Raw genomic sequence first — 21852 nt, forward strand, 5'->3', positions numbered from 1 at the left:
TATTATAGCACATAAGCAGAACTGCAACAAAATCCATAAGAACATGCATAATGAAACAAAGAATGCTCCAGACAAATGATCCATAATTGTCATAGCACCTTAATCAGTAACAAACATATGTTAAGACATGTCATATTTGCTGTTCTTATTCACACTAAGTACTTAACAAAGAAATGGATAGTCTGTAATCCAACAACTGGATCCGGAATGTAAAACGTACTCCGGTTATAGTCGTTAAGTGGACCATCCAACTCAAATTTTGAGGAAGATCAGGATTAGCCAAGAATAGGCGCCCGTATGCAACCAGATCAGCATAGCCACTAGAAACAGCTTTATTGCCTTCTTCTCTGTTATAGCCTCCAGCAACAATAAATGTTCCTTGAATGCTTTCCTCATAGGAAGAAGAGAGTGAGGAGTTTCAACCCTTTCTCCTAATTTAACCATCCTCGGTTCCACCATATGGCAATACGAGATCCCAAATTTGTTCAAAGAATTGACCATATAGAGACCAAGTGCATCTGGGTCGGAATCGCCTGCTTCCATGTAGTTAGCATAGGGGGAAAGCCTTATTCCAACTCTGTCAGCTCCAATCTCATCAACCACAGCCTGTACTATTTCTAGTGCAAAGCGCAACGATTTTCCAGGCTGCCACCATATTGGTCTGTCCGATCGTTGACTTGGTCCTTCAGGAACTGATCAACCAAATATCCATGGGCTCCATGGATCTCCACTCCATCGAAACCTATGCATCAAGGAATAACAATAATGATAAGCTGGAGAAAACTTTTTGGATGAAGACCCTTTTCTTTTCTTTTTTCTGATAATATGAATGGTGAAATACCATCAGATTGATGCCCAATCAGTTTAGCTATTTAAACTAGTCTAGAGGCAGTGTAGCTACCATGTGAATGATGATCAATTGAAGGCTTATAGCATGCTGCATAAATTACCATCTTAGATAGGCAAAGAGACATCCAAAGCATTCAGGAAATGCCCAGGGCAATACCAATAAGAGAACATAGATGGGTTCAGTAAGTTTATTAAGAAGCAATAAGATCCCAAAAAATCCCTGCAGGGCATGTACTAGAGTTGGCCAAAGGAACATAGAAAGATGGCATTGTTTACATGATCCGAAGAATAATTCTCTAGAGTAATTATTTCTTTTTTGGGTGAAATAGCTAAATTTCAAATTAAGACTGTCTCCATCTACTCCATTAATAACTCTTCAAGCTCTTTAACCCCCCACATCCCCCTCCCCTCAAAACCCCCCAAAAAAAGGGAAAGGAAAAAAACTCTTCCACCAAATTTAGCCAATATGTGGAACACCCCTTCAATATATGTGCAACTTAAAAATCATGATAAAGTGACAGTCACTACAGGGTTACAAAGCTTGCTTGGTTCTGAAGTTTGATTATTGGGGCTCTTAGATGTGCTCAATGCAGGTGGGATAGAGAACTTTATATTTATTGCCTGAGCTCTCAGATGTACTAAATGCAAGTGTCACAGAGAACTTTATGCATAAATCATGTGTTGCAGTGATTTTGTTAACTGAACCTAACTGCTTAAGGGAAACCTGCATGAGATAATGCTCCTTCATGGTCCACTGACTAGGGAAACTGAATAACACTTCTTATTTGAGCATTTATGTGTTTTAAATTCTTTTTCGCATATACATATTAATTGTCAACAATTTCCTAGGTATCTCAGGCTTCTCAGCTGCTACTTCTGATATTCATAGGAAAGTCCAGCTTTTCCCAATGAGCAGATGAAAGAAGAATTAGGTAGCCTTTAGGGGAAAGGACCAACAGACTGCAGATGCATATCTTACCAATGACTAGCTGTACTAATTTCTTGATCTGAGGTACAAGGTCAGAACTTGGCTTAGGTTGGGCATAGTAGGTTTTGGCAAAAGACTTCATGTCCATTCACAATACTGGCTCTCCTATGTGGCGGTAACTTGTTCGCCTACTAAAACTGATAGAATACATGATTCTTACCAGCTTCTATCGCATTCTTAGCAGCAATTCTGAAATCATTGACAATCAAAGGGATCTCTTCTGTAGCCAACTGCCGAGGACGTGCAAACCGTGCAATGTCGCCATTAGTTCGCACTTGAGGTGCTAGTGGCTTGTCAGTACATGATATTGGAGCTTGTCCATTAGGCTGAAAATCTACAACAAAGCAAATGAGTGGATCAGATGAAAACTGCACCTTATCAAAAGTAACTTATGAAGAAGTACAGTAGAAGAACTCCACCAAGACAACTTTCTTCGTATTTTTTCTGCATTCATATAACCTCTTGCAGGTGCTTATGATTAATGTTTTGGGAGTGCATGCAACAGGGATACAACAAATTATTTATCATTCCATGACATATAGGTTATCAGTATGTATCAATTTTATGAATGGTGTAATATTGGAAGTGTTCATAAAATGCCATGTGTTGACAAACACTTAATCAAGGTTTAAACGCCAGCACCAGCATCCATGCTGGTGAGTAGTTTGCTCCGTACTGCTGCATGGCCCCCGCATTTGATGACAGATGACACATGACAGCATGCACCTGGCAAGGCATGGCACGGCCAGCATGGACAAGCATGCAGCTGATCATGCTGATTCATGGTGTGATACCATTAAACAATGGAAGAATGAGGGAGGAAACAACAGCTTCTGAATTCGGGAGGAGGACCAATACGAGTACCCATAGCAGAAAACATTGAATTTATTCATGGGAGATATGCTTTTGCGAGAGGCTCTGCAGCTGGCATCTGGAGTTTATTTAACAATACTTTCGAAAACAGAAGAGCTGCTTAGAGGGCAAAGGAACTCATGAGTTCTGGTTATATATCAAAGAGATAATCATTTATTATTAAAGGGTATTGGTTGAGTTCCGACTTCACATTTTGTACAGGAAAGAGATATAGAAGCAATAACCACATTGTCGTCAATATCTCTTTTGATTTTTTCCAGACATTTGGAACTTGCCAGACCAAGTGATTGAATCAATAAGTATTTCATAATCGCACAAACATATAGTATAAGGTGTTTGAGGTTAAGCCTATGAGTTTGCATCAACTCAATAGAAGATGTACAAGATAAATGAAGGTAAAAGAGTCAGATAGATGTACCATAATTTGAAACTCTCCCCGCATGCCAAATCTGGCAAAAGAAGATGCCACCCTTCTCATGAACTGCATCCACAATAGGTCTCCATGCTTCCACCTGCTCTTTTGTCCAAATGCCGGGCGTGTTTGGGTACCTAGTGTTGAAAAATAGATTATAGCCTCAGCCATCCAAAAAGAAAAAAAAAAATTACAAGAAGTATTATCTTGAATTAAAAAAGACATAGATATATAATTAACGAGTTTGGGACTGAAGTATTTTACCCTTGAGCAGTGTCCGAAACTCCTGTGGCCTCAGCTATAAGAAGGCCACCTTTGGAGGCCCGCTGAGAGTAATACAAGATGGCATGAGGCTGGGGAACGTTGCTAAAGGACCTCTGCCTTGTCAATGGTGCCAAAACTATCCTAAATAGTTTCAAAATGAAAAACAAATAAAAGCATCAAAAATATCATAGCGACCCTGGTTAAACTACTTTTCCAAGCATCATATACCTGTTGTCAACGAAACATCCTAGTGAGGGAAAATTTTTCCCGCAAACCGCACGAGTCCATAGAGTAAACAAAAAACTAATAACACATAATAGATAGGATTATAATTTGAAGATGCTTTTAGCTGTAATAGCATTCCAGTGAGTAATTCATCATTTTTTTAATCAAGTTCTTGATGGATTTTGCAGCAGCATTTTCATTTGGATAAATGCTTCTCAGACAAGGTAAGTTAACTATTTTCCCCTTGTTTCCTTTTCATTGTTTGAATGTGTTGTTTGGTTTCTTTCTTCCTTTTTTTCCTTAAGAAGAAAAGAGGATCAAATCACATTTCAAAGATAAAAAGCTAAAATTTGATTACTGTTAACACGAGGAAAGTGAACCCATAAGTAGAGATTAAAAATAGTGAACAAAAAGGCTTCCGACCTTGTATGGATCGAAATGCCCAAAAAACCCCAGACATCAAATGATGAAACAGCTGGAGCCATGGACTTGGTCTAGTTTCCCCCTTGCTTAATAAAAAACGCTCAAATCCTAGGGGGAAAAAAATGAGAGCAGGAAAAGATGGTCACTGACCTGTGGGAGAGATCGAATCTACCCATCTTGTAAGGAGTGAGAAGAGGAATTCGAGCCATCTCTCCTTGACCAAGAAAAAGAAACTAAAACAAGAACAGGAAGGAGAAAATAAAGAAAACCGGCCTCTTCTCCTCCCTCTATTACCGAGGCCTTTTGTCCACCTGCCTTCCCTTCTCCAGTCATAGCAGGGAGCCAGGGACGTTTTCCCACCGCCAATGCACCGTGCCGCCGTGGGCAACGTGGCGCATAAACCTCTGCGTCCAAGGGGTCGGTACTCGGGCCGGGCTCAGGCCCCACCTGGGTATGGTATCGATGAAATGTTCTTGGGCTCCGTTCCGGCCCTGTCTGGCCCGGTCTTACAACTGAAACCATAGGTTAAAATTCTTTGTGCACCGGTGTACAAAATCCAATGTAAAACGTGCCATCTTATTCGATTAAATTATATAAGTATTATTTTTTAATATATATTAAATATTTATAATTTTATTTTTTATTTAAATTTTAAATAATAAAAATATTTTTATTTTTTAAAAAAATTATGATATCCTACGTCCATATTATGACATTCTGCATCCAAAAAGTCATAATTTTTGTCCACAAGATGTCATAATATAATGCAGGATGTCGTAATATGTACAGGATGTCATAATTTTTTTCAAAAAATAAGAATATTTTCGTCATTCAAAATTTTTAAATAAAAAAATAAAACTGCAGACATTAAATGCGCATTGGAAAGTGGTTGAACAAAAATATCCCTTTTATATTATGATATACTGAATTATATTATGACATCATATATGCAGAAAGTCATAATTTGACATAGGATGTCATAATATGCATAAGATGTCATAATTTTCTGAACCATATTATGATATCCTGTATATAGAAAATCACAATATGCCACAGGTTGTCATAATTTTTTTTCAAATGATAGGATTATTTTCATTATATAAAATTTTTAAATGAAAAGGTGGTACTGTAAACATTAAATATGCATTAAAAAGTGATGGCTACATAGACCAATCACATAAAATGATATACTCTATATTGGACTTTCTACACCACATGCGGTGCACAAAAAATTTTCCTAGGTTAAGAGAAATTGGAGTGGTCCTGCTCAAAACCAAAGGTTGTCGTTCCTAATTTAGCATCTAACCTATAGTTCTGGAGGTTGAAATAGCGAAACAAAGGAGAAGACGGACTCGTTATAAGAAGTACTCACTCTAACCGGAAGAACACTGATACATTTAGGAAAAGTTATTTTCAATCGTACACTACCCATAGAAGAACAATGACAGAGAGAGATGAGGATGCCTGAATGGTTGCGGCAAAATAAATGGAGTCAGAAACAAGTAAATTGAAAGAAACCAAGAAGAATCAGCAAGATAGAAAGCATGTTAAGTAGAAAATCTGAGCATGAATCGAAGGATCTTGAATCTGGGCTACAAGATTTGTGAAGGTAGATATCTAAGACAATCAAAATGAGGATAAGCAGAAAGAAGACTTGTCAAATTTGTCAAAAATTGATTGAAATATTCATTAGGGCTCAGCAAATAATCAAAATCCGAAGAAACTCATCTAATCCGATCTAATAAACATTAATTTCGATCGATTGAATCAGGTTGAATCATATTATAATTCATAAAAAATTCAATTAATTACGATTAGATTCGGATTCTGCATTTTTAATCTGAAACTGAATCTGACCGACCGATATAGTATTTTCAATTCTTAAGCTATTTAGAGAATTAGAAATTGACAACTATGACATATTATGTACTGACTTATGGATGTTATAAAATTATTATATTTTATTTTCTATATAAATTAAATAATATATTAATTTGTGATGTTTAAAATTAATATTGGATCAACATTGAAATCCAAATCGATACAATCCATCCGAATTCGCTACAAACTATTAATTTCGATTTCAAATGGTTTATATAAGATAAATGGTCGGCAGTAGATTGAATTTTTTTCAATTCGATTGGATTCGGTTAGATCAATTTTTTTGTAATCCGATCCAATCTAATTCATGCTCAGTCCTAATATCTATGATGTGGGACCAAAGCCAACGAGCAAGAGGCACCTGTCGGGCTACAAAAATTGATTAAATATTTAACATATTACATGAGCCATTGTCCTGGAGGGTCTGGCTTTGGATATTTGAACAAGTTATCATGAAACAGCCCACTAATCAATATTCCATTTATTTAACATTATGAAAGAGTTTATTTCACACAGGACAGCCACAAACACCAACATGAACAAAACAAAACAAAAGAATAAAAACCAAAACAAAAAACAAAAGAAAGAAAGTAGGAATTATATATACACGAGGAATTGACCGAGGAAAAGGAAGGCAGCCCTCTTTACAATAACATAGAAGCCAAATGCAAAAGACACCAGGGAACCATTATGTTAGAAGGTGATGGGTTATCAGTATTACATCATATAAGCGGAACTGCAACAAAATCCATAAGAACATGCATAATGAAACAATGAATGCTCAAGACAAATGATTTATTATTGTCATAGCACAAATGGTAGGATATGTTATATTTGCTATTCTCCCCCACACCAAGTATTTAACAAAGGAATGGGTAGTCTGTATATCCAACAACTGGATCAGGAGTGTAAAAAGTAGAACTGTTATAGTTGTTAAGTGGAGCATCCAACTCAAATCTTTGAGGAAGATCAGGATTAGCCAAGAACAGGCGCCCATATGCAACCAGATCAGCATAGCCACTAGAAACAGCTTTGTTGCCTTCTTCTTTATTATAGCCTCTAGCAGCAATAAATGTTCCCTTGAATGCTTTCCTCATAGGAAGAAGAGAGTGAGGAGTTTCAACCTTTTCTCCTTCTTTGGCCATACTTGGTTCCACCATATGGCAATACGAGATCCCAAATTTGTTCAGAGAATTGACCATATAGAGACCAAGAGCATCTGGATCAGAATCACCTGCAGTATAGGGGGAAAGCCTTATTCCAACTCTGTCAGCTCCAATCTCATCAACCACAGCCTGTACTATTTCGAGTGCAAAGCGGCAACGATTCTCCATGCTGCCACCATATTGATCTGTCCGATCGTTGATTTGGTCCTTCAGAAACTGATCAATCAAATATCCATGGGCTCCATGGATCTCAACTCCATCGAAACCTACGTATCAAGGAATAACAATAATGATAAGTTGGAGAAAACTTTATGGATGAAGACTAATTTCTTTTTTTTTTCTTTTTTCTGATAATATAAATGGTGGAATACCATCAGATTGATGCCCAATCAGTGTAGCTATTTAAACTAGTCTGAAGGCAGTGTAGCTACCATATGAATGATGATCAATTGAAGGCTTATAGCATGCTGCATAACTTGCCATCCTAGATAGGCAAAGAGACATCTAAAGCATTCAGGAAATGTCCCGGGATCAATGCCAGCACAAAGAACATAGATGGGAACAATAAATTTATTAGGAAGCAATAAGATCTCAAAAAATCTATGCAGGGCATGTAGTAAAGTTGGCAAAAGGAATATAGAAAGCTGGCATTATTTACTTGATCCAAAAAATAATTCTCTAAAGTAATTATTTTTTATCGGTGACATTGATAAATTTCGAACTGAGACTGTCTTCTTCTACTCCATTAATAACTCTTCAAGCTCCATAACCCCCCACATCCCCCTCCCCTAAAATAAAAAAAGAAAAAAAAAGTTTTTTTTTCCACCAAATTTAGCCAATATGTGGAACACTCCTTCCATATATGTGCAACTTAAAAATCATGATAAAGTTACAGTCACTATAGGGTTAGAAAGCTTGCTTGGTTCTGAATTTTGATTACTAAGGCTCTCAGATGTACTCAATGCAAGTGGGACAGAAAACTTTATGCTTAAAGCATGTGTTGCAGCGATTTTATAATCTGAACCTAATTGCTTAAGGGGAACCTGCATGGCATAATGCTCCTTCCATGGTCCACTGACTAGGGAACTGAATGACACTTCTTATATGAAACATTTATGTGTTTTAAATTCTTTTGCTTGCATACATATCAATTGTCAACAATTTCCTAGGTATCTCAGGCTTCTCAGATGCTACTTCTGATACTCATGGAAAAGTCCAGCTTTTCCCAATGTGCAGAGGAAAGAAGAACTAGGTAGCCTTTAAGGGCGAACGGACTGACAAACTGTAGATACATATTTTACCTATGAACTAGATGTACTAATTTCTTGATCTGAGGGATGACCAAAGGTTGGAACCTGGCTTAGGTTGGGCACAGTGGGTCTTGGCAAAAGACTCCATGTCCATTCACAATAGTACTGGCTCTCTTATCTAGCAGTATCTTGATCACCAACTTAAACTGAAAGGAGTACATGACTCTTACCAGCTTCTATCGCATTCTTAGCAGCAATTCTGAAATCATTGACAATCAAAAGGATCTCTTCGGTAGCCAACCGCCGAGGAGGTGAGAACCGTAAAACATCAACACCATTAGCTCGCACTTTAGATACTATTGGCTTGTCGGTACATGAGATTGGAGCTTGCCCATTAGGCTGAAAAGCTACAACAAAGCAAATGAGCGCATCAGATGAAAACTGGACCTTATCAAACGCAAATTTATGAAGAAGTACCGCAGAAGAACTCCACCAAGACAATTTTCTCTGTATTTTTTCTGCATTCATATAACCTCTTGCAGGTGCTTATGATTAATGTTTTAGGAGTGCATGCAGCACGGATACAACAAATTATTTATCATTCCATGAAATATAAGTTATCAGTATGTATCAATTTTCTGAATGGTGTTAAGTGTTCATAAAATGCCACAGGTTGACATGCATTTAATCAAGGTTTTGAAAGCTGGCACCAGTGTCCATGCTGGTGAATATATAGTTGGCTCGGTACTGCTGCATATAGCCCCTGCATGCAATGACAGATGGCACATGACAACATGCACCTCGCATCACATGCATGGCATGGCACGGCCAGCATGGACCAGCATGCAGCTGATCATGTTGATCCATGGTGTGATACCATTAAACAATGGAAGAATGAGGGAGGAAATAACAGATTCTGGATTTGGGAAGAGAAATATAAGAACCTCTGCAGCTTGCATCTGGAGTTTATTTAACAATATTTTTGAAAACAGAAGAGCTGCTTACAAGGCAAAAGAACTCATGAGTTCTGGTTGTATATGAAAAGAGATGATCACTTATTATTAAAGGGTATTGGCTGAGTTCTGATTGTCGTCAACATATATATATTTTTTAAATTTTTTACAGACATTTGGAACTTGCTAGACAAAGTGACTGAATCAATAAGTGTTGCATAATTATGCAATTATTACATAAGAAGGTGTTTGACATTAAGCCTATGAGTTTGCATCAACTCAATGAAAGATGTGCGAGATAAATGATGAAGGTAAAAGGGTCAGATAGATATATATACTATAATTTGAAACTCTCCCCACATGCCAAATCTGGCAAAAGAAGATGCCACCCTTCTTATGAACCGCATCCACGATAGGTCTCCATGCTTCCACCTGCTCTTTTGTCCAAATGCCGGGCGTGTTTGGGTACCTAATGTTGAAAAATATGTTATAGTCTCAGCCAGTAGAAAAAAAAAAAATCAAGAAATATTATCTTGAATTAAAAGACATAGATACATAATTAACCGAGTTTGGGACTGAAGGATATTACCCTTGAGCAGTGTCCGAAACTCCAGTAGCCTCAGCTATAAGAAGGCCACCTTTGGAGGCCCGCTGAGAGTAATACAAGATGGCATGAGGTTGGGGAACGTTGCCAAAGGACCTCTGTCTTGTTAATGGTGCCAAAACTATCCTAAAGAGTTTCAAAATGAAAAATAAAAGCATTAAAAAATCATAGCAATCTGGGTTAAGCTGTTCTTTCAAGCACCACACACACTGCACACATTCATAGTCAGTCAAATATGCAAAAATTATTTTTTCAGATATCATATATCCAGACATCAGCATTTTAGATAAAACATTCTGTAGAGAGAAAATTCTATTTTCTCACCACAAACCAAACAAGTCCATAGAGTATAAAAAAGAAAAAAAAAAAAAAAAAAAAACAACACATCATGGATAGGATTATAATTTGGAGATGCTTTTTAGTTACAATAGAATTCCAATGAGCAATTCATCATTTTTTAATTAAGTTCCTAATGGATTTTGTTGGCACTATTTTCATGTGGATAGATGCTTCTCAGAGAAGGTAATTAACCTTTGTTTTTCCCTTCTTCCCTTTTTATTGTTTGGCGGAGATTTTGCTTATTTACAACGTTTTTAGCTTGAATTTGTTTTTTTTTTTTTCTGAATTGAAGGGGAGGCAAAGGCCACCCATAAAATTTAAAAAGGAAAATTGAATTTGTGTTCTTTGGTAAAAAAAAAAATAAAAAAAAAAAAAAGATAAAAAGAGCTCAGGAGCGCTGTCATTGTCCGATGATCAGACGGTTGTTGTGATGCCCCCAGCATCACTCGAGCGCGGTTGTCCTCATCGCTCTAGGAGGGCGTTATTCTGGGTAAGAGAGGCTCCCTCGACCTCAGGATAGGTATAAGGCTTACACGCCGGCCAACTGCGCCACCTTCCTCTGGTGCTGTGGTTCGATTTTCTTTCTTCCTTTTTTTTCCTCAAAAAGAAAAGTGAAATAAAGCATACTTATAAGATAAAAAGCTTTTCTTTTTTTTTTTTTTTTTCGCAAAAAATCTTAATTATTGTTAACACGAGAAAAGTGAACCCATAAGTAGAGATTAAAAATAGAGAACAAAAAGGCTTCCCACCAAACATGGATCGAAATTCCCAACAACCCCAGACATCAAATGATGAGACTGCTGGAGCCGTGGAGTTGTTCTAGTCTCCCACTTGCTTAACAAAAAAACGCTCAAATCCTAGTGGGGAAAAAATGAGAGCTTGGAGTAGATGGTCACTGACCTGTGGGAGAGATGGAATCTACCCATTTTGTAAGGAGTGAGAAGAGGAATTGGAGCCATCTATCGTTCCCCAGGAAGAAAAACTAAAACAATAACAGAAAGGAGGAAATAAAGAAAATTGGCCTCTACTGCTTTGCTCCCGAGGCCGGCCTTAATTTGCCCTGCTTCCGTCTCTTCTTTTTGTCGTAGCACGGCGCTTTCCCACTTCCCATTGCCCATGGGCAACGTCGCGCACGGAGGTTGACGTCCGGGGTTTTGGTACTCGGGCCTGGGTATGGGGTAAATGAAATTTCTTGGCTCCGTTCCGGCCCGGCCAAGTCTCAGATCTGATACCATAGGTTAAATTGTGGGGAAAATTCTTTGTGCACCGTGGGCATATAGAAAATCTGATGTGAAGCACACTATTTTATCCATTGATCTATATAATTATTATTTTTTATTATATTTAATATCTATAATTTTATTTTTTTATTTAAAATTTTAAATGATAAAAATATTTTTATTTTTTAAAAAAATTATAACATTCTATGTTCATATTATAACATCCTGCATTCAGAAAATCATAATTTTTATTTATATAATATCATATTATAATACAGGATGTCATAATATGTACAGAATATCATAATTTTTTTTAAAGAATGGAAATATTTTCATCATTCAAAATTTTCAAACGAAAATATAAAGCTGCAATAATTAAATGCGCATTTGAAAATTGTTGGATAAAAATACTCTTTCCATATTATGATATCTTAGATCATATTATAATCTTCTGAGTCATATTATGACATCCTGCATGCAGAAAATCATAATTTGATGCAGAATGTCATAATATGCACAAGATGTCATAATTTTCTAGATCATATTATGACATCCAGTATAAGAAGTCATAATATGCTATAGAATGTCATAAATTTTTTGACCTTTGTTAGATAATTATCTGGAGTAGTATCTTTTGAGATTGGTTCTTATCCATTTTGACAGGATTGTTAGAATATAAGAATAGCTCTAAAATCTTTTGCAGGCACACATGTTTATGGAGAAGCAAACTATAAATCGGATGATGTCATATGTCACTAACCATACTAGATTTACTCAATAGATGACTTTATCAGATGTTCCAATTAAATTTTTGAATATTTTATTTGTTAATTCCCATAGGTGTATTTTAGATTGATTTAATATATATAATTTATTAAAAAATTAAATTGGATGACATCATATATGGCTGATCATATTAGATCTACTCTATAGATGATTTTTTCAAATATTCCTACTAAATTTTTTAATATTTTATTTGCTTATTCCCTCATATCTATTTATTCTAGATTGGTTTAATATATCCAATTTATCAAATAAAATAAAGAGGATCTTGACTTAATCTTGACGAGTACATCTAGCTCTGATGTCACTAGATTGAAAGGGTTTAGTTTAGTCAATCCACTATAAACCGATCTTAGAATACTAGACTATTGGATAAAGCAGAATATGCAGGGTCATTATCATTACATAGACGACGTAGAGTTAAACATTTCTAATTTAAACACATCCACGATAGATGGCAACTTCTGGAACCTATCCAATTTAAAAATAACTCCAATAGAAGCTAACTTAGGAGAGATAAAAGAAGTCCATCAATCAACACAAAAAACTTGAAAATCAAATAATATATTAATTTCACTAGGCTTCAACATGTAATGCGTGCATGGTTATTGCAATAATATCTTCTTATGCACGATATATGTGATTAATAATTTTTTATTAGTCATATATTTGATACATTTGTTTATAATCTTGGAAAAATATATTTCTCTTGTTTCTCTTTAAATAACAAAATAATTGTAAATGTTTTGCATAATTCATGAATGCCCGAGGATTTCAATTTACATTTGGTAGGCCTCTCTCATCAGAAAAAGAAATAAAAATACTATTAAAATGCTTAAATAACTCACATTGTCGCTTTAAAAAAAAAAAATCACTCAGTTGATGATTTGGTTGAATGCCGTTGCTTTATTTGAATCATCATTGTGAATTGTGCCACAAAATGGAGCAAAGTAATAGGTGAAAGATTGCTGAATGCTTATTTTGCAGTAAAATTTCTCGGTTACAGCAGCAATTCTAAAGTACCATACCACTCTCCAAAAACCACCATACTACATTTTTTTTTTATTGCCAGAAACATAACCACCTCAATGGTAGAGGAAACACACCTTACGAGTACAATAAATTATGTGGAGAAACCATTGCAGAAGATATAGGCTCAAGATTTTATGCAGTAGACCCGAGAAATGGATAGTCTGTATACCCAACAACAGGATCTGGTGTATAAAAAGTAGATCTATCATACTTGTTGAGAGAAGTATTGAGCTCAAATCTTTTAGGCAAGTCAGGATTAGCCAAGAACAAACGACCGTAGGCCACCAAATCCGTGTAACCTTCAGTCACGACTTTGTTCCCTTCCTCTCTATCGTATCCTCCGGCAGCAATAAAAGTTTTCTTGAAAGCCTTCCTCATTAAAAGCAATCTGTGAGGTATTTGACGCCTCCCATCCACAATGGACATTCTGGGCTCAATCACATGACAATAAAGAATACCATATTTGTTCAATGCCTCCACCATGTAGAGCCCAAGGGCTTCTGGATTTGAGTCCCAACACTCCATGTAGTCGGCGAAAGGTGAAAGTCGCATTCCAACTTTATCAGCTCCAATCTCATTAACGATCGCTTCAACTATCTCTAAGGCAAAGCGGCATCGATTTTCTAAGCTTCCACCATACTCATCAATTCGATCATTGACGCTATCTTTCATGAATTGTTCGATAATATAGCCATTTGCACCATGAATTTCTACTCCATCGAAGCCTACCAATCATAAAAGATGTACATCAAATATTCGTTATGTTGGTAGCATGATGCGCATGCAACATGCTTATGGTTTTTCTCCCTTTTGCTTATAGAATTGAATGAAGAAAAACTTCAGGACTAAAGAGTGTGGGTAAGATCTCTAAAAATAAAAAGGTGCATAAGAAGATAAATTACCAGCTTCGATCGCATTCCTAGCAGCGAGTCTGAAATCATTGATAATGTGAGGGATTTCATCGATTCTTAATCTGCGGGGAGGAGAGTACTCTTCGACACTACCGTCATGATGGGTAAGAGGTGCAATCCCTTTGTTTGTGCTAGAGACTGGTGCTTGTCCATTAGGTTGGAAACCTATGTGACCCACAAATATGTTAGGAGCATATAGGTAGCATATTATTGGATAGATTTCTCCAAATAAACAAAATGGTTTCTTGATTATCATTAACTGATGCCTAGAGATGCAGACATTATGTGTCCATGAATCTCCAAGCACAAATGAATGATAAATGAGCATGGCCCAGATGTAGCCACATGCATAGGACTTTAATCCTTTTGATTGCATATAGTTTGTACTAAGAATAATCTAAATATATGTCATGGGGGACTACTACTGCAGAGAACAATACCATAATTTGAAACCCTCCCCACGTGCCAAAGCTGGCAAAAAAAGAGCCCACCCTTGGCATGGACGGCATCCACAATTGGCTTCCAAGCTTCCACCTGCTCCTTTGTCCATATCCCAGGAGTGGCCGGATATCTAAAAAGGTAGAGAAATAGTGAGACTTTGAGAGCTGTTTGCCTTCAAACATAGAAGATGAACAGAAGAATTTTTAACTATTTAATAGGATCTAATGAACATCTCCTGAAAGCAGCATCAAGTTTACTGTAGAACAGACATGGCATATAGAATGGACTACATCTTCTAAGTGGTCATACCCTTGGGCTGTATCCGAGACCCCAGTGGCTTCAGTTATAAGAAGGCCTCCTTTAGTTGTCCTCTGAGAGTAGTACAAGATAGCATGTGGTTGTGGAACATTGTCATAGGATCTTGTTCTCGTCAGTGGTGCCAAAACAATCCTGAGCAACAAAAACAAAAATTATATTTCTAGAACAAAAATAAAAATTATATTTTATATGCCATAATTGAAAATAGGCTAGGGTTTAGTTTCTATGCTAAGAACTCAAGAAGGTTTTTATACTTATGAATTTTCTACACACACATACATACATACATACATACATATGTGTGTGCATAGGATTTCTCACCAATATTACCCTTAAAAAAATTTCTCACCGTTAGAACAACACTTTGATAACATAATATAATATTTTATTAATATAAGAATGTAACATTGCTATCTAGATTTCTTTAGCTAATAACAATTACTAAAATAATAGATTACTCTAAGTAATAACCCATGCAAAACATATGGCTTTAATTGGGTGCAGTGCCCCAACGTGGACCTGGGAGAGTTTTTGATATGCTTGTAGCGTTGCTCTTCCCCATAGTATGGCACCACATGTACCCACGTGGTTGTCTTGTTCTAGGTCAAATTTGGTGACTGAGAGAGAAACGGAAGGCTATCATTGTATTCGAGCAAGAAGAAGGCACATTAAATCCTGCATTGAGAACTACCATCGCCAATTTTCCAGTACTTCCACGCCAAATCTCCAACTGGATTGCATCAATGACTTAGCCTTTTTCTTTTCTTTCTCCGAGGGTCAATGGATCAAATCAAAGCAATGAGGATGCACAAAAAGAAATCACTTGGACAGTCTATCAAATATATGTGAATAAACTTGATAGATCTTGCGCATGGTTCATGATAATGGCTAGAATAATCCTAAAGAGCTACATATATTTACTACCGTTAGAAGAGAAATGAAGAAGGTGCTGACCTGTGAGAAAGATCAAACTTTCCCATCTTGTGTGGAGTCAGAAGAGGGATGGCTGCCATCTCAAGGACAAAATGTACGCAGACGAGACTCTTGGAATTAATTGGTTGTTGGTGGAATCTCTTCTTTTGCTTTCCTCGTTCTCTCGTTCTTTTGCCTCCCACTGAGTGCTGCGTGGTATTTATAGAGAAGCAGGGTGGATGCTAGCGGATATTTGAACGAAAAGGGAAGGGCAAAGTTTCCTTTCCCCACTCTTGAGTATTTAAATCGCCATTATTGAATACTCGTGGGGATAGCTGGTCCAAGTCAAACATAAACAGCGAGGCAGGCCATGTTCGGTAGGTCAACCGTGAAATCTCCAAGAAAAGCATGATGCATAATAGAAAAAATGTTTTTTTTTTTTGCTTGGCCAAATGAAACCTCTAGTGTAACAGTGCAATCGATGCGAAATGTCCATCTCCATAAGCATGAATAGATGTTTGCATTTCAATAAATATAGAAAGAAATGATGAGAATATAGAAGTATATCTATGTATGTAAGAAGATAAAATTCAATTATAAGAATATAGGAGTTTCCCACAATGCTCACGCGGTTTCTCCCATCAGCCATGCCCAGGAGACATGATAGATATTTGGGCCCTGAAGAGCTCTTTAATTCGTTCAACTGCTGCTCAAATAAAAAAGAATGTACCAAGCTACCTCTTTTTAAGTACTTGGTATACATGCAGTAATGATCAAGGCATGTATCTAACATTTTTTAATGAAATAATGTCATCATCCAAATCTGAACTAGCGTATAACTAGCATGATGTGCATGATAATTTTTTTTTTTAAAAAAAAATCTGACTATTTTTGAAATATAATAAATAATATAATAAATTATAATAAATATAAAACTTCATAATCAAATTTCTTTTACATATTAAACAATAAATTTTAACAATGGTCGAGCAAAAATTTCTGTCATCAATATTGATATCATTTACACTAGTATTCATATGGCAAATAGAGTACTGTGTACCAATTGAGGATCTATAAGAAAAAGCTCATGATTAATATTAGCATCATTGTTATTGGCCTTGTACAATACATGGGATGTAATTTTTTACTTTTCTTTCGGTTTACTCTTGAAATATAATAAAATAAAATAAATGGTTGATAAAAATAAGGCTTCAACACTTGAATGTTTGTTGTATATTAAGTAATACACTTTAATAATAATTGAGTAGAAACTCTTGTTAGTTATACTAGCACTAATAATGCTAATCCAGTATGACATGCAATATATTAATTTTTCTTTTTTTCAATTATTCTTAAAATATAATACAATAAAATAATAAATTATAATAAATAAAATAATTTAATTATCAAATTTTTATAACAAACTAAGTATTGAACTTCAACGATAGCCAAGCACATTAATACTAGCGTCATTAATATTTGCTTCTCAAGTGATGAATTTTAATAATAACCTATAATATTAATACTGACATCCATATATTGGCTAAAATCTCTATCTTAACTGTCTTTAGTTTAGGTATATACTAGCACAATTGCTATACAATGCGTAAGATAATTTTTTCTCCTTCTTCCAATAATTTTTGAAATACAATATTATAATATAACAAATAGATAGCTTAAATAGCTAATTTATGATGAATATTAATTAATAAATATTAATAATGATCTAGCAAAAAATTTCTATCATTGATACTAAGATCATTAATATTGGCCCTATGATTATTTCTTTTTTTCCAGCTATTAATATAATGATATAATAAATTATAATAAATAAAAAATTTTAATAGCTAAATTTTTATGATGTATTAAGTAATAAATTTAATGATAATCAAATAAAAATTTCTACCATCACTATTGATATCCATATAACGAACAAAACACTTTATACAAGGACGTCCATGCAGAAACACCCATCATTGTTAGGAGTAACAATAATATTACCCCCATGTTGCATAGGGTGCATTGTCTTTCTCCCTTTTCCAACTACTTTTAAAATACACTATAATAATTTGATAAATTATAATAAATAAAAAATTTTAATAATCAAATTTCTTTTACATATTAAGCAATAGTAAGCTTTAATAATGTTTAAGCATGTTAGTACTGACATCATTAATATTTATTATATATTAAATAATAAATTTAATAATTATCGAGCAAAAATTTTGATCATTAGTAACAACGATCTATATGATAAACCAAAAGCTTTACATACGGAGCTCCATGTAGAAACTTCTATTATTAAAATAATATCAACCTCTAAGATATATATTTTTTTTATTATTTATATATATATAATATTTTAACAAGTTATAATAAATAAAAGATTTTGATAATTTAATTTTTATTATATATTAAGTAATTAGCTTTGATTTTTGTCACATTAATTAATCTCGGTATAATCAATACTTATTATACATTAAATTCATGTGACTATGCCAATGGTTTATTAATGTGACGGTGCCACATCCAGTAATACCAGGCCGGCAAGGTGCCGTTTGTCTGTCCGTTATCAATACCTCCTTTCATTGATTCTTGCACGTTGGCCCTCGTGCATTACGTCGCTCTTATGTCACCGCATATGTCATGACGAAATGATGGGCAAATCATTGGCAATAATTCAATAAAGGCCGAGAAGTTTTACCAAAATGAAAATAAAAATTATAACTACCGAACCGTTGCGACCGTCAGGTCCTCAGGAAACGGTACGGTATATTATAAATAAATAATATCAACAAAATGGTGAGATGGCATTGCATATTTGCATCAGCACATGGTCATGCCGAAGCCACTCATCCGAATCAGGGATGTCGAAGAGGGATATCCGAATATTTTATTTATTTTTAATCAAACAAACGATTTTAATTAAAATTAAATAAAAAATATTGTTCAATTTTGATTTTAATGATTGCTTGATTCGAAACTAGCATTACTATCCATTTTATTTTATATAAATTTGAAATGTTATATTATAAATTTAGCCATATTTTGGATTGTATTATGAAAATTATGGATTATATCTTTAATTTGATCATTGATACGTAAGAATTTTAAAATAAATAAAAAAAAGTTGATGATATTCAGTTTTTTAGTTTTGATTTTGGTTTTCGTTTTTTTTTTTTTTTTTTCCCACGGTGGTTATAACATTTTATTTCAAAGTTTGTTTGATTTCTATTTCAATTTAGGGGACCATGGTGAGTTTCAGTTTTCACTTTTCATTTCGATTTTTTCAGTAACTACACTGAATCCACACCCTTGACATCTCTATTTTGAATTGCCACTGGGCCTTCGTTAGCTTTTGCTTTAGGAAACATGCATAGGCCCATAGGGCGGCCAGGTTCCAAATACATGAGTAACGTGCCAAATCTATGATCGGGCAATTGGCTAAGACTGATTAAAAGCGGTTAGACAGTTATGAGCGAGTGGGCAAGTGGATATAATCATGGAGTGATGATATTTTAGAGCTGGTGTAAATGTGAAGGGATTTTTTTAAATATATTTTTTTAAAAATTTATTTTTTAATCTACCTCCAAATCTAATTTATTTCCAAAACTATCCTAGTTAGGATGAGTTGACACTGATGTGGCGAAATTGCATGTTGAAAATGTAATTTCGGACTTGAAATGGTATATTCAATATGTAATTTCAAATTGAGATGATAAAATAAAATAAAAATAAAATTATATGTAGAAGATGCGATTTTAATGAAGAAAATCGCATCTTCAACATATGATTTTTCTGCTTTTTTTTTTTTTTTCCTTCTGCTGCGATCGCACGGCCGAGCTTCCTTTTCTCTTTTTTCTTTTTCGCTTCTCTTTATCGAGGAGCACGGATGGAGGGGCACGGGCAATCACCGATGCTCATACGGAGCCACGAGGGCTTGGGTTCGTCGGGATCGAGAGAGGGAAAGAGAGGGGACGGCGGTGGTGCGGGGCTACAGAAGGTGCGAGGGGTAGTCATGCGGGGTGCGGGAGGCACCTGGGGTCAGGAAGGGGAAAGGGTTTGGTGGTCACGTGAAGCCGAATACAGCAGGAACGGCGGGTGCGACGCGAATGACGGCAGAGCGGAGCCATAACCTAGGCCTCACGAGGCGGCTACAGATCGTCGGAGCACGAGGGGGGGAGGGGGGACGGCGGGAGGGAGGGAAGGAAAGAAAAATAGAAAAAAATATATTATTATTTTTTTATTAATAATAATTTGAATATTCATAATAAAATATTATTATTTTTGGTTAATAGTAATAAAATGTTATTATTATTTTTGATTATTTTTTATCAAGAAATCTGAATTTTTTTAAATATTCTTTTTTAAAAATAATATTTTTGTTAATAATTTAAAATACTATTTGTATAATAACATATTATTTTTAAAAAAATTATTTCAAAAATTAATAATAAAATATTATTTTAAAAAATATTATTTTAAATAATAATAAAAATATTATTTTTAATAATAATAAAGTAATATTTTTAAAAAATTAGAGAAATAATACTTTAAAAAATTAGAAAAAAATATTATTATGTTATTATTATTAATAATTTGAATAATAATAAAATGTTATTATTTTATTAATAAGAAAATATTATTTTTTGATTAAAAATAAAATATTATTATTTGATTAATAATAAAATATTATTATAGTAATAATAATAAAATATAATAATAATTTATTATTATTTAAGTTATTATTATTAATAAAATAATAATATTTTTTTTCTTTTCTTTGTCTCTCTCGGGCCCGACGATCCCAAACCCTTCCATCCTCGGCCCACACCCCCTCCATCCTCCATCTGCATTCGTGCCAACTGTTAGTGCTCCCTCGTTTGTTCGGTTCCGTCACTGGCCCGTTTGCTCGCCTACGGTGCCTCCGCCACCATTCCCCCAACCATGGGAGATAGAAAAGTCTGTGGATTCTCTACTTACATATTATACTTTTTATATAATATTTTATTTTTTTTAAAATAATATTTTTTATTATTATTTTCGTCTCTTCTTCCTCCCCTCCTTTTATTTTTTAAAATATTATTTTTTTAATTTTTTAAAAATATAACTTTATTATTATTAAAAATAATATTTTTATTATTATTTGAAAATAATATTTTTTAAAATAATGTTCTATTATAAATTTTTTGAAATAATTTTTTAAAAATGATTTGTTATTATACAAATAATATTTTAAATTATTAATAAAAATATTATTTTTAAAAAAGAATATTTAAAAAAATCTAGATTTTTTGAGAAAAAATAATCAAAAATAATAATAACATTTTATTATTATTTTACTAAAAATAAAAAATAATTAAAAATAATAATAATATTTTATTACTATTAATAAAAAATAATAATATTTTATTATTAATAAAATAATAATATTTTATTATTATTCAAATTATTATTGATAATAATATAATAATATTTTTTTCTTCCTTCACCAAAATATTTTTTTTTTCATTTTTTCTTCTCTTCCCTTCCTTCCGCCGCCCCCTCCGACGCCCTTGATGATTCACGGCCGCCTCACGAGGCCCAGGTCGCGGCTCTGCCCTACCATCATCTGCACCGCATCCGCCGTTCTGGCCACATCCAGCTTCGTGCGACCACCAAACCACCTCCTCTCCCCAACCTCGGTGAATCCGAGCCCCCACGGCCTTGCACCGTGTCATCCCCTACCCTTCCCTCCCTCGGCCCCTGCAAACCTGAGCCCCTGTGGCTCCCATACGAGCACCGGTGACTGCCCATGCCCCTTCGTCTGTGCTCCTCAATAGAGCGGAGAGGGAAAACAAAAAAAAAATAGAAGGTTGGCCGCGTGATGCACTGGGAGAAGGGAAAAAAAAGGATAGAGAATCACACGTTGAAGTTGTGATTTTATCTGAAATCGCATCTTTATATGTAATTTTATTTTTTATTTTATTTTATCTATAGAGTACCATCTCAATTTAAATCGCATGTTG

At 34.7% G+C, this 21852-nt stretch overlaps 2 protein-coding genes, 1 non-coding gene and 1 pseudogene across 3 annotated transcripts; all 4 read right to left on the reverse strand.

Annotated features, from left to right (window-relative positions):
* Positions 1-147: 147 nt before the first annotated feature.
* On the reverse strand, positions 148-4433 carry LOC140851661 (putative 12-oxophytodienoate reductase 11; annotated as a pseudogene).
* Positions 4434-6592: 2159 nt separating this feature from the next.
* On the reverse strand, positions 6593-11201 carry LOC105051592 (putative 12-oxophytodienoate reductase 11). The gene is made up of 5 exons (XM_010932120.3): positions 11128-11201; positions 9874-10014; positions 9623-9753; positions 8562-8738; positions 6593-7347 (listed from the first exon to the last, which is right to left on the reverse strand). The coding sequence occupies exons 1-5, from the start codon at positions 11184-11186 to the stop codon at positions 6776-6778; spliced, it is 1080 nt and encodes a 359-aa protein (XP_010930422.2). The 5' UTR covers positions 11187-11201; the 3' UTR covers positions 6593-6775.
* LOC114914549 (small nucleolar RNA snoR114) lies at positions 10612-10698 on the reverse strand. The gene has a single exon (XR_003801894.1). It is a non-coding gene; the product is annotated as a small nucleolar RNA snoR114 (small nucleolar RNA).
* A 1815-nt stretch (positions 11202-13016) lies between the features above and the next one.
* On the reverse strand, positions 13017-16045 carry LOC140851561 (putative 12-oxophytodienoate reductase 5). The gene is made up of 5 exons (XM_073243356.1): positions 15887-16045; positions 14924-15064; positions 14614-14744; positions 14165-14338; positions 13017-13987 (listed from the first exon to the last, which is right to left on the reverse strand). The coding sequence occupies exons 1-5, from the start codon at positions 15943-15945 to the stop codon at positions 13395-13397; spliced, it is 1098 nt and encodes a 365-aa protein (XP_073099457.1). The 5' UTR covers positions 15946-16045; the 3' UTR covers positions 13017-13394.
* Positions 16046-21852: the final 5807 nt, after the last annotated feature.

The sequence above is a fragment of the Elaeis guineensis genome, chromosome 9 (assembly GCF_000442705.2).
Source record: "Elaeis guineensis isolate ETL-2024a chromosome 9, EG11, whole genome shotgun sequence".
Taxonomy (NCBI): Eukaryota; Viridiplantae; Streptophyta; class Magnoliopsida; order Arecales; family Arecaceae; genus Elaeis; species Elaeis guineensis.

Coding starts and splice junctions, on each gene's coding strand:
- LOC105051592 (XM_010932120.3), bottom strand. CDS start 11,186: ATGGCTCCAATTCCTCTTCTCACTCCTTACAAAATGGGTAGATTCCAT. Junction 10,015..11,127: donor AGATTCCATCTCTCCCACAG/GTCAGTGACCAT, acceptor GAAACTCTTTAG/GATAGTTTTGGCACCATTAA. Junction 8,739..9,622: donor GGGGAGAGTTTCAAATTATA/GTATATATATCT, acceptor GCTTTGTTGTAG/CTTTTCAGCCTAATGGGCAA.
- LOC140851561 (XM_073243356.1), bottom strand. CDS start 15,945: ATGGCAGCCATCCCTCTTCTGACTCCACACAAGATGGGAAAGTTTGAT. Junction 15,065..15,886: donor AAGTTTGATCTTTCTCACAG/GTCAGCACCTTC, acceptor TTTGTTGCTCAG/GATTGTTTTGGCACCACTGA. Junction 14,339..14,613: donor GGGGAGGGTTTCAAATTATG/GTATTGTTCTCT, acceptor TGGGTCACATAG/GTTTCCAACCTAATGGACAA.